General features: G+C 41.1%; 1 protein-coding gene across 1 annotated transcript in view; it reads left to right on the top strand.

Annotated features, from left to right (window-relative positions):
* ELP4 (elongator acetyltransferase complex subunit 4) overlaps positions 1-13,913 on the top strand; it is a 141,716-nt gene that overhangs the window by 17,555 nt on the left and 110,248 nt on the right. The window contains exon 3 of the mRNA XM_033928281.1: positions 5,297-5,418. Coding sequence (XP_033784172.1) covers positions 5,297-5,418 — 122 coding nt within the window. The remainder of the gene's footprint in view (positions 1-5,296; positions 5,419-13,913) is intronic.

The following is a 13,913-nucleotide window of genomic DNA, read 5'->3' as shown; positions in this document are numbered from 1 at the left end:
ATACAGTCCTATATACAGTATATCCGCTTTGTGATTACTGTAACTCATTGTTAGTTGGATTGGCCAAAAAAGATTTAAGAGCTAAATAGCTCAAAATGCTGCCCCTAGGTTAATTTTGGGGAGCCCTTTATAGGGGCATATTATGCCGACTCTTAAACAATTGCACTAGTTGCCTATTTATTGGCGTATCCAATTTAAGATTTTGATGTTGATCTTTAAAATTCTTTATGAACCACTTTGATTGTCTATAACCTTAAAGGTTCATATACCAGGATGTCCTCTATGGTCAAGTAATCAGGCGTTGCTTGATTTTAAACAAATAAGACTTGAGATGTGGGAGCCCAGTTATGCAATGCACTCCCAAAGAAACTGAGATTGAATGAGTCTCTGAGTACTTTTAGAAAATCTTTAAAAACATATTTGTTTTCACAAAAAATATTTTAGATACGTCAGGTGTAAAACATTGAATATATATTTGTGAATGTTTTGAGAAGTGTTATGTATTAATGTTGATATAGTTTCTGTATGTATGTTGTAAACTGCTTAGATTTGCATTATATAAGAAAGCTATAAATTAAAAACTAAAATACAAATCCAATCCAAACTGTGCCATGTAAAGTGTTGCATGCTATGAATTCAACAACCTAATGAATTTATATGCAGTGCTACCTGACCTACTCCATTGGGAGATTTCATTAGTCGTCTTTCTACTCCAAGTTCAGAGTAAGTTGCAATCAGTTGCTCCAGCAATTTGGGACATTTGAGCACCATGAATCATTGCTGTGTATTGCTGTAGAGCAACTTGTGGATAACTATGAAAGTGTTAGCTAAACTTTGGGATTCTGTTTTACAAATCTGACCAGTTTTCTGGCAGTTCCAGCTGAAATTTTTCTTGTTGTTCCAGATCTTCTCTTTACTTCTATTTCTCAACTATGTTTCTGACAGTTGAAACTGCTAGCTGGAAGTGTTTATAGATTTTTTAAAAAGCCTTCCTGTTTTGTGGTTTTTTTGTTTTTTTTTTTGTAAGAGTTGAAAATTGTAGTTTAGCACTCAGAGAGAACCCATGGATTTTGAAAGTAGAGAGAACAATAATCACAGTTGAAAAGATGGACTTGTCTTCACCTAAGTAATTAAAGGCTTAAGAAGCCAGTCAACCTTTTAGGCTTTATTAACAAGTTTAAAAACAAGTGGAAAAAGCATGTGAAGCATGCTCCTGAAATGCTCCTGTGTTGTCTTTTTAGCTAGAAAGTGGGGCAGTTTGAATGCAAGCAATTGTGATAATATAGCAAACCACTAGATGGCACTGGCAACAGGTTTCGGTGGATTGATTTTACAGTTTAAACACAGGGTAGCACTGCCCTGGAGCAGATTGAAGAAATGGTGGGTGCCAAGTACTATTCTGTAAAGGGCACAGCACCAATTACTGCACCTAACTGCAGATGCTAGACTTAAGCCTAGTATAAATGCTAGTGCACTATAACTACACACAGTGGCTTAGTAATTAGTTTATTTGTTATACCGCATTTCATAACAATTTTGTCAGATCAAGGCGGTTAACAAATTTAAAATAATAGGCACATTAAAACTCTCCTCTCTGTCCCAATTGGGCTCACAATCTAAACTAAATGCCTTGGAGGAAAGCAATACTTCTGTAAAAGATAAATTAGGAAAAAGAACCCCCAGAGAAAGTATAGGATATAATTATAAGGAACCCAGTATAAAAAATTTCATAAGTGAGGGGAGGGAGGGTGGTCCGTCCTGGGAGCTGGCACCGCTCTCTGCCCCCCCCCCCCATGCACGCCTTCATTTCCCCTCCACTGTACCTGTATCTCTTTGCTGGTACAAGCAGCAACAACAGTCTGCTGCTCACGCCAATGGCGGCTCTCCTGATGTCACTTCCTAGGAAGTGATGTCAGAGGGAGAGCTGATGCCAACGTGGGCAGAGAGTTGGTGATACTCCTCATTCTGTGGGAGTTAAAAGAGGTACAGGGGAGGGCAGGAAACGGCGCCTCTCACCCTCGTTATGCCACTGACTACACGCACAAATTTTCAGAATGCCCCCTTTTGAAATATGTGCTGTTACAGTTAGACACCATAATGTGGACTAGCACACAGCGTGTAGATTTAAAGAATGGCAATTCACATGGTTAAGAGTTCATTAGCCAATTTGTACATATATATTATTGTTGCTACTATTGTTTTTAGAGCGCTACCAGACATAAGCAGCTCTGTATAGGGTCACGAAGGAGACAGTCCCTGCAATCAAGAAAGACAAACAGGATGCCAGGGTGGGGGATGGTTAAACTGCTGGCTAGGGTGATGAGCTGAAGGCAATATACAAGGCCAAATCAAAAATTAGAGGCAATTGTTAAATTATACAATAACCTGAACAGAGCTAGGTCAGAAACATAGATGCTCCATTGCAAGATTGCCCCATCAAAGAATAGCATGCACTAGTGCATTTTCTTTGAGCAGAGGAAATGAAACCTGTGGAAATTCACTGTTCGATATTGACTCAGTATGGGCATAGTTTATGAGTGGGTAAAAAGGTTTAAAGCGGGCAGAACAGGTGCAACAGATGAAGGTTGTTCTGGTCACTCATCAACATTGTACACACAAGAGCACATTGACAGGGTGGATGCCTTGAGTAGAGAAGATCGACGGATAACGGTGTCTCAAGTTGGCTGCAAATTTGGATATCAGCTATGAATCTGCATCTGCCATAACGCATGATGACTTGGGATACATAATGGTTTCCCAAACAGCCTACTGATCTGCACAAGCAACAGCGTATAAAGATTGCGACCCAGTTCCTGAGACAATAGGAAGAAGATCTGAGTATTCTGGAGAGAATTGTCACCATCAACGAGACATGGGTGCATCACTATGACCTAGAGAACAAAAGACAAAGCATGAATGCAGAAGCTAGTTGAATGATGCAAAAAAATGCATCATCTTGCTTGGGGACTATATATGGAAAAGTGATATGTTCAATTGCTCACTTATATTAGTTACTTTTTGATTTACCCTCGTATCTCAGTGGTGCGCTAATTTAGACACTGTATATAGAATCCAGGAACTAGTAGCAAACTTCGGCAGACTAAGGAGCATAGTTATCAACATGGTCAACAATTAAGACTAGGACTGTACATCGATTAAAAATTGACTATTAATAGCATAAAGCGCCCTTCACATTTCCTCCTGTACAGTGCAATATATAGATAGCAGCTATGTAAATTCTCAAAACTGACACATTTCAATTCAGTTGTCTTACAGAAACACGGTTTTGGTTCAACAGTCACTTCGTGCAAGAATTCTTGTAGGGAGCTTCATTAGCATTATTTTGTTCCGCCTTCCATCCTTCTGGGCTGTCCTCCAATACCTCAGTTGTCTCTCTACAAGTGAGATGGTAGGAGCTGTTTTTTTCTACTCGTGTTCATTTAAACCCCCCCTCCCCCCCTTTTACTAAAATAAAAATAAAATAATTTATCTTACCCTTGTTGTCTGGTGATTTTATCATCTCGTTCCGCTTCCCTGTGCTTTGAGCTTCTATTTCCAGGGCCTTCTGTCTATTCACTCTTTTTTTTTCTCCTCTTTATTTCCTGCTCTAAATCCATCTTTCATAATTAACTTTTCTTCCTTCTCTTAAAATCTGTCTAGTTTCCATCTCTTCTCTTCCCCTCCATTCATGGGCACCATCATCCTTTTCCTTCCCTGGGCACTCTCTCTTCCCTTCTCTTTTCCTTCCCTTCCCTCTCCCCACCACTCCGTGATCACTATTTCTCTCCTCCCTCGCCTTTCACAATCTCTCTTTTTTATTTCATCCTCTATTTCTAGCATCTAGCCCTCTTAGACATCACCCCCCCCCCCCCCACTGTGTGTACCTCTTTCTCCAAACAAATCTTCCTGTGTGCCCTCTCTCTCTCTTTTCGAAAATGTTCCTGCACTCTTAAATCTTCCCCTCCCCCTCCTCATCCCTCCCCCCATGGTTCAGTAGCTTTCTTGTCTCTTCCTTCCCTCTGACCTTCTAAACACTGCCAGCGATTAAGGCAAAGCTTGGCCAGTTCCAGTACGGTATATCTCTCTCTGTAGTGAGTCCCAGCTACATGGGATCAGGAAGATACATTAGCTGATGTAACTTCCTATTCTTGCATAGGCAGGACATGATAGAGAGAGAGAGAGAGAGACTCTGGAGCTGACACTGCCAGCAATGTATGGAAGGTCAGAGGGAGGGAGGGAAGGGGGAAATGAGGAACTCAAGAGAGATGCCAGACTGCTGTGGCAGCAGGTGAACGAGAGGTGGATCGAGGAGGTAGGGGATCATTGTGGGTGAGGAAGAAGGACCTGCATTAATGTGCATTAAAGTATTTTAACACATCTTAAACATTTAATGCAGGCCTGCACAACTCCGGCCCTCGAGGGCCGATTCTAGTCGGGTTTTCGGGATTTCCCCAGTGAATTTGCATGAGATCTATTTGCCTGCACTGCTTCCATTGTATGCATGTTGATCTCATGCATATTCATTTGGGAAATCCTGAAAACCTGGCCTGGCGAGGGCCAAAGTTGTGCAGGCCTGATTTAATGTGTTAAATATGCATCCCTAATTAAGACATATTATCTTACCACTAACTGGTTAGTAGAGAAGTAGCCTAATGGTTAATAATAATAATAACAACTTTATTCTTCTATACCGCCACAATCTTGCGACTTCTAGGCGGTTTACAATCAAGAGAGCTGGACATTCAGCGAAATACAATAAGTAGATATTCAGAGGAAATACAGAGATCAGAGACCTTAAGAGGCAATAATATAGAAATAGTGAAGCAGCTTGAGAACCAGGGAAACTGGGTTTGATTCAGACTCTTGAAAAGATGCAAGAGCCCACTTTGAATGGTAATATTAGTTTCTGGGTTCTTGGGCCAATTCACAGCAGAAGTTATATGAGATATTATTATATTGCTCTATTACTTTCAAAGACCCTATTGCCAGTCCTCTTCAACCTCTACCTGAGCTCTCTAGGAAACAGCAACTTTGAAAAAGATGAACACGCTTATAGTGTAGGCGGCCTGCCTCTGGCGTCCCAACTGGCTGGTTAGACAGCGGGAGGACACCTACCGCTACCCACAATCGGGATGTTGTTTATAGAATTTGCCCCTTTATGTTTATCGATTATTCCTGTGAGTTAATCAGTAAATTAAAATTCTTTCTTTACCTTTAAATTTTGATGTTGAAGACCACTTTTAGGATGTAGTGAATCTCAGGCAGTAACCCTCAGTAAATGTGTTTATTTTGACAGAAGAAGATAAATACAACATGTACTCCAATTTGTTGTTGAAGTATTTCCTCGCAGAAGGAGTCGTCTGTCACCATGATCTTTTTGTCGCTTCTGCTGAAGAAGATCCCAGTATCATTCTGCAGGTAAAGACTTGGTATTACTTAATATTGATCCAAATTTTCATCATGATGGAATGAAGGAGTAGCCTACTAGAGCAAGAGGTTCAAATCTCCTTGTTATTGTGGACAAGTCATTGAACAATCAATTGCCTCAGGTGCAAACTTCGATTGTGAGCCGTCTTGAGACATGAAAATACCCACTGTACTTGAATGTAATTCCCCCTGAGCTGTTATTGAAAAGGGGGAGATCTAAGTGTTATTGTGAAGCATTTGAAAATATGATAAATGCTGCTGCCGAGTGCCATCCAATGGAAAGGCAGGGAAGTGGTGCGTCAAAGTTTAGTAATAGTGTGTGACAAGTTTGAACTTGTTTAGTCAGTCGGTTGTGAGCTACGGTTGAGAGAAGGTGTGTTTTAAACAAGATGAATTTTTGTTTCAAAACTGCAAAAAGTGCTAAAGAAATGCAGGAAATATTAAAATTAGTTTATGGTGATGCTGTAATAACCATGAAGACGGTTAACAAGTGGCTAAAATGAGGAGAGATCGGGACATCCTTCAAAATCAAAAACCCAAGAGAATGTTGAAAGAGGAAGCAAATTGATTCACTATTAGGGATCTGAACTTTTCTTATGGTTCCTTTCAAAACACTTTAACAACAGATTTGAATCTGATGCTATGTGTCCATATTTGAGGCTGCAGAAAACTGACTCATTTATTTATATTGTTTTATATATTGACCTATCTAAGGGATGTTGAAATGCTCCCTCTTCTGAAGGTAGCAAAAGTGGAGTTTAAGCATATTTGGCAAGATTTGCCAGCATGAAGATCACACTTATGTCCACCCTTTGAGCAAAAAGGCAGAAGTTTAGCATGAAAAACGTAAGAAAGGTATTAGAAGACAGAGTTGCCCAGCCTGAACTGGTCCTTTATCAGAACAGATACCAACAGGAAAGAGAATTAAAAAGACAAAGTTACAAAAATCTAAATACACCACATCTATCCAATTCTGTGGTCACCTTGTCAAAGAAATTGATCAGATTTCTAGTGAATCCATGTTGCCTCTGGTCCTGTAATCCACCAATTTCTCTGTTTTAAAATCATTTCCCTTAAATTGCTTTCCACAAAAATCAGACTTACTGGCCTGTAACTCCCTCCTTCTTCCTAAATCCACTTTTGCAGAGAGGGACCACATCTGCCTTTCTCTAGTCCTCTGGTACCACTCCCGACTCTAGAAAAGCACTGAAAAGGCCAGTCAACGAAGCCATCAGAACTTCCCTAAGTTCTTTCAGCACCCTCGGATGTGCACCATCCTGCCCCATCACTTTGTCTACCTTTAAATTAGCTAACTCCTCACAAACACAATCCTCTGAAAATCGATCAGGGTCTACCATTCCTCCATCCCTATTTGCATTTGTGTTCTGCGGTCCTGTTCCTGGTGCTTCAGCTGTGAACACAGAACATAAATATTTGTTAAGCAATTCAGCCTTTTCTTTATCAGCTTCTACATATTCCTCCCCTTCACCTTTGACTCTTACAAAGCCACTTTTTCACTTCTTCCTATCAAATGAAAATGTCTTTTCTTCCCATTTTACCGTGTCAGCTACTTTTTTTCCACTCGTATCTTTGCCTTCCTGACTGCTTGACCAGCTTCTCTTAACTTTTCAAGATACAAATTTTTATATGTCTTCCTCTTTCTGCGATCCTTATTCTTTACCTTCTCAGCTACTACTTTTGAGAATCGAAGCATCCTCATCTTCCTCCATCACAGCTTTTAGATCCAAAATCTTGTTTCCCATACTTCAAGTATTAGTACATACTGCTTTCTATACATTGCCCCCTTTCCCATCCATGTACAGGTATTCAGTGATTTACTTACCTGAGAGCTTATACTCACCCTGGGGCTTTGATCACCCTGCCCCATCACTTCTAGTTTAAAGCCCTCTTCAGTAGATTAGCCAGCCTGCTGCCGAAGACACTTCTTCCCTTCTTTGATAGATGTATACCATCCCTGCTCAGCAGTTATTGGAAAATCATCCCATTGTCTGGGAAGCAAAAACGCTCTCGACGACACTATCCATGTAGCCTTGCATTCATCTCCAGGATGTGAGTTTCTCTGCCCTGGTCTTTACACTCGACAGGGAAGATGGACAAGAATACCACCTCTGCACCTGACTGCTTCACTTTTTCTTCCAGAGCCACAAAGTCACTTTTGATACATTCACAGGGGTACCCAACAGTATTATTAGTGCTAACGTGGATGAGCAGCATTGGATAATAGTCATCAGGCTTGATGAGTCTTGGCAATCTCTCCATAACATCTTGGATTTTGGCACCAAGTAGACAGCATACCTCCTGGAACATCATGTCTGGTCTGCTTCTGTACCCCTCAGAAGGGAATCACTAACCACCACTACCCTATGCCTCCTAGTGGTCATGGATCCAGCAATTTTGGGATTGCAAGCTTTGGTCCTTCCTCTCCCCAGGATGCTCTCATCTCCTCCACTTCCAGCATATCGGTTCTTCAGTTCAAGGGCGGGTGGAGTCAAAGTTCTAGTCTTGCATTGTCCCGTAATCTGAGTCCAGCTGTCTTCCCTCAGCACAGCCTCTTCTCCCCCACTGCTGGAAATCTTAGAAGCATCCGTGAGAATGAGAGGTACATCAATGAAATGGTTCATGAGGCGTCAAAGTCTTGCCACGTCCTCTCTCCGTTCCTTTACTTCCTTAATGATGGATTTAAACTAAACTAAAACTTAGTTTTGTATACCGGGTCTTCATTCACATTAATATTCTTTGAGTTTGTTATTTCTCTTTTATATTTTTGTATTTCTTTTAGTTACTGTTAACCGAGTCAAGCTCTATTTTGGTTGATTTCCAAAGCATTTAGCAGACAGAATAGTTTTTAAAGATTTGCGAAAAAGTCGAAAAGGACCCGGGCCCCTTAGGACAGGGGTGTCAAAGTCCCTCCTCCAGGGTTTTCAGGATTTCCCGCATGAGATCTGTTAGCATACAATGAAAGCACTGCATGCAAGCTTCTTAATCCAGTCATAGCATATATTTATGCTTCTTCAATCAATTTCTCTTTTCTATTTTTCTACACCTGATATTTAGCATTTAATGCCTTAGAGTGTAACTAGCAAGCGAAAATACCATCACTTACCTTAAGCGTGGCCCCGTTTCAATATCTGCTTCAGGAGACCCGAGTTTGGGATTCCAAAGTGCTTCACTGGCTTCATAAAGACCTGCCAGCAAACAACTTGCTGTGAAACGGCATATCAGGTGATTGGCATTTCTGTAAACAAAAGAGAGTCAAATATTTAACTTGATTCAAAACTGGTAATTTACTTTAATAAAATCACTTCAGGCAACCTGGAAGGGAAAGAAAAATCATACATACCAGAAAAAATGGTCTATCATTGCTGACAAAGGACGCCGCCCATTCTCCACTTGAAAAAGGTCACATAAGTGACGTTCGAACGTGATGACATCACGATTTAAATGTCAAAAATGCTGAAAACTTCCCACAAATACCCCACAGAAAAGAAGAAAGAACTTCCCACAAATACTGTTGAAAAAAAGGGGTTTGAATAGATATGATCAAAGAAAATCTCATTATTGAGTCTGTTTGGGTGAGTATTCAGAGTGTGTATCCACTGCTGGTCTTTCTGCCATAGCAAATGGGCAATGTCTCCTCCTCTCACAGTACTGGTGGTATCTAATATCGAAAACCACAACTCCTCCACTGTATGAGAACTATTATGCCAATGGGCTACAAGAAGGGCTTCCTGTGTTGCCGAACAGATCCTGCTGATGTGTTCCTTGATCTGTGTTATTACATTCCGAATAGTGTATCCCACATAATACATGTCACACGGGCACCGAACAATGTAAACCACATGTTGGGAATTGCGGACCATGTTTATTCGGGTAGACTTCTTGCACACCCAATCTGGAAGGTCCTACTCTGCTCACATGTCCTGCATCTATTACATGGCTGGTGTGTTCCTTGCTTGTTAGTGGCAGATGATGGCCTCATGAATTGTGATCTCACCAACTTCTGTTTTAAGTTGGGACCCTTTGCATAAGCGAATCTAGGAAAGGTGTGGAATTCTGGATGGAAGTTTAAAATATTCCACTGTGCCTTAATAATCCGCTTGATTCGAAATGCTTGTGTAGAGTATGGGAGAACACATACTTAAGATGTTTGTTCCTGTTGACGTATGCTTTGTTTATAACAGACCACCAACAATGGCAATATGTTGAACACTTTCTTTATCCAGCCTCTATTTATTGAACTGTCCAAACTGTTAGGTTCTGGATAGATAATATTTTATATCACTCAAGGAAGCCTCAGCCCCACCACTCCTCCGCTGTATAATCTCATAACCGCGGGAAGCATTACGTGGTGCCTCATCATTGGCCATCCATATTATTGCGCTTAAAGTGATTTTTATCTAGTTTATAGTATTTGTTTAATAAATATGGACTAAATATCCAATATCTAAATGCATAAATATAAAATGCTTAGTACTTAGCTTAAATTAGCTTCATATTCAGCCAAACCTGGGAGTCTGACCCGACCTGTTTTGCTCATGTCAACAGCACTAGTCCCAGCTCAGATCCCAGAGACACTTGATCTCCATTTCAGAAAGTGCTCTCTGTTTCCTATCTTTTAACCAGTTATCAATTCATTGTAAGACACTGCCTTCGATCCCATGCCTTTTTAATTTTCTGATGAGTCTCTCCTGAGGGACTTTATTAAATGTCTTCTGAAAATTGGCCAACTTGCTACATCTTATCTACGTGTTTATTTATACCTCAAAAAAAATCTAATATATTACATTCTCTCTTTAATTCCTTCCACCCTTTTAATGATCACTTTCTGAAATGGAGATCAAGTGTCTCTGGGATCTGAGCTGGGACTAGTGCTGTTGACATATTCATTACTGATCTGGAAAAGAGAACAGTGAGGGAGGTGATCAGCACACAATTATTCACAGACTGAGGACCTGCAGAAGGACCTTAGCAGGTTGGAGGACAAATTAATCCTAACTACAAATACACAATGCTGGGTTACATTTTAGAAGTCGCCACCCAGGAAAAGGATTGTGAGTCCCTGTTGAAATTCTTGAGGCTAAAGACCATTCAAGTCACTGTTGGCCAATTCCATAATCCCGACTTTGACACATGGGCAGAGCCAGTTTGGGGAAGCCTGAACAGTTGAGTGACATGGGAAGCCTTAAAGCAGCCTCCTGCCACTCAGCTGTTGGGGCATTTTTTTTTAATGGCACAGTATTACACAAGTACAATATCTGCCCAATAAAAAAAAGCCATGCCAGCCCCCTACCTGCCGATGACGACCCTCCCTGACAACCCACCCTGGAACCAGAATGAAGACAGGAGAGATGCCCACTCCACTTCCTAAATAGAGAACTGGCAGAAAAGATGCCCACTCTCTCCTGCCACCGGATGCTCCCTGATCCGCCTCTGTACTTGGAAATTAGGTTGACAGCAGAAGGGATGCCCAGTCACTCCTGCTCCTGAGGCCTGCCACTCCAGAATGACAGGATGCACAGGGAGGGGCTTGACCAATCGAGGCTTTAGGCTCCTACCTCAGTATCCTGGCCCCATCAGGGCCTTTGGCATCCTCCCGTGCATCACAAGATGTACCAGGGAGTGGAAGGCCCTTCATTTAGGATTGGGGGGCCCGAAGCAGGAGACTCAGAGTGCGCTTCTGGCTTCCAACTTTTTTAAAAGGTACGGGGGAGGAGGCGTCCGGTGGCAGGAGGGAGAGGGCATTTATCCTGCCATTTTTGGGGTGTTTAGGGGGGGAGACAGTGGCTGGGGGTGCTTGGTTCAGGGAGAGGCAAATGGGGGTGTTCCGGTGGCAGGAGGGAGTGGGCACCCTCCTGCTAATTTTCTCTTGTGCCATGTTTGTTGGGGGTCATCGGGGAGGGCCGTCATCGGTGGTGGGGGACATTTTTTCCTTTTTTTTAAAGGTACAGATATTTTGCATGTGTAGCACACACAAATATCTGTGCCATTGAAAAAAAACAAAAAACCAGGCAAACCTGTTGGTAACACAGTCACCAACAGGTCTAGCTAGACCAATCAGTTTTTCCGATTGCTAAACCCCCCCCCCCCCATTTTTTTTTCAGGGGGGGGAAATAGCCATAGTGCATCAATCACTTGGCTACTTTGCATGGGGTTTTAGCTAATTTACATGGCCAGATCGGAAAATGGGCGATCGAGGGGAAAACCAGGTGGTGGGCCATTTTGGGCATAAGATCAGTAAAAGCCATCGTTGCTAAAGCTGACTTCAGTGCGTCTAGCCCTACGTCTCAAGTACTTTACCGCTGCTCTTAAGCTTCATATGTGCACCTGCAGATTTATTTCTTTACATTTTTGACTTTCAGAAAAAATGTGTGAGAGCAGACGGACATTTGCAAGCCTGCAATTTCCCATTTCTGTCCAGGTGCCGATGTAGACATTCACTTGCCCTCCTTCTGTTTTATGGCAAGACAACTATTGACTGATTAATATATTACAGTGTTTTAAAGACATCTAGGATCGTTTTCAGATTCTCATTCCTAGCAAGCAAAATGAATGAATTTCTCCGGTGCGTTATTTTTACGATCAGTTGTTCTCCAGGCAGCACCTGCATCATTTTGAGGCCTAGGTTTTCTTTGTTTATCTCAATTATACAAAGCAAAGCCTTGCTAGGCACAGATCATTGTTCTGAAGCAGATTGTCATTAGTATAAATCCTATCTTAGCATTCCCTAAGCTAGCCATTGTTTAGGTTTGCTGCTAACATACAGGGACACACCTGTTGGCTATCATTTTGCGCTCTACCTTCCCATGTCTCTCTAGAGAGGATTAACCCTTTCACACCAGTCATCTTTAATGTTGCAAGAGAGGGAGATGGTCTTAACCCAGTGTAACTTCTCTAGAAAATCATCATGACAGTTATTTGTTGATGATGTTTTTCAACCACTGCTAAGTATTTACCTGCCAAAATTTCTCTTTTGTTTGCAACTGGATCTTATTTTAGTTTCACATTTATTATGGGTAACTTTTTAATATAGTTTCAATTATGGGATACATTTAATTATTCCTTAGTAATGAGATTGATAGAATATTGGTTTTACTATAAATATGTTTTATTGTAGCACACTTTGATCTTGGAAAATAACCAAATAAAAAGGCTGCAAGTACTACTATTAATTATTTCTGTTGTGCTACCAGACATGCCTAGCGCTGTACAAAGTCACAAAGGAGATAGCCCCTGCACAAAAGAGCTTACAATTTAAACAGACAAGACAAATAAACAGGATCCCAGGGTGAGAGATACTGTTAGGGTTAGGGGGGGCTGGTTAATCTGCTGGCTAGGGTGGAGAGCAGTGGTCAGTGGGGAGTAAGGTTTTGAATTGAAGGTGGGTTTTCAGTCTACTTTTCAACAAGGTGACAGATGAACTCGAGTAGTTTATTCTAGATGGTCTGAGCATGCGTTTGGATCACAGACCTGCGATCCGTGCCAGCAGATGGGGCATTCCTCCGATCGCCCCCATCTGCATATTGAAATTTCCTGAATTCATCGGACCTGCCCGGATCAGTGAATGTAGCCCAAAGATAAAAACAGCTTATCTGAGGAATGGAGTTCTCAGGAAGGTGTATAAGGAGAGATATTGAGGGGCTGTAGTATGAATGCAGTCATAGGAAGTGAAATTCTGTATTAAAAAAAAAAAGCCAAGACAATCTTCAGGTGGCCAAACATATAGAAAATGCAATGGCAAAAGCAAGAAGGACAAACTAAGAAAGAGGAAAAAGGAAATGATGCCACCTGTGTAATAGTGGCAGTCGCAGAGAATTGGTTCATAGAGATACATGTGATATAATCTGTTCAGGAAAAACAGGTTAGGAAGAAAGGGAGGGGGAGTGGCATTAGATGTTAAAGATAATATTAAAGTTTCCAAGTTTATTTATTTAAAAATTTGTTAAACCACCTATACAGAGTTTCTAAGCGTATACAATGTTCAAAATGGGTAGAATAGATGAAGGGCAAGAATGACATTATAGAAGAGTAAAGTTACAAATAAGGCAAAACCAAGAGTCACTGGGCATCATGAATAGAACAATTATTTGTTGAAGGCGTCTTTGAATAAAAATGATTTTCATTTAAATTTGCCTTCCTTAAATTCAGAGGCACAGCATTCCTTAGGGAAGGTGATGTTACTGAAAAGATAGAGGTGGACATTGTGTTGATATGATTTATAGATGGAATACATAGGAGATGTTGTGAACATGATCTGAGTATAAACTCTGGCCAGAAGGAACAATTCTGTGATTAATAGATAACCAGTGAGCGTTCATTAATAATAGGGTCAGAGAAAAGCAGGACTTACAGGATAAAGAAGGCGGAGTTAAATGGATTAATGGAAAACCTTCATGGGTGAAACATCCCTGAAAGGAAGACCACTTATAAAAAGCTAAGTACCCTTCAGAAAGAAATTTGCTATACGA

The sequence above is a fragment of the Geotrypetes seraphini genome, chromosome 19 (genome assembly GCF_902459505.1).
Source record: "Geotrypetes seraphini chromosome 19, aGeoSer1.1, whole genome shotgun sequence".
In the NCBI taxonomy this organism is placed as follows: Eukaryota; Metazoa; Chordata; class Amphibia; order Gymnophiona; family Dermophiidae; genus Geotrypetes; species Geotrypetes seraphini.
The sequence above is the reverse complement of the archived record's forward strand: the minus strand, read 5'-3'. Positions and strand labels throughout refer to the sequence as shown.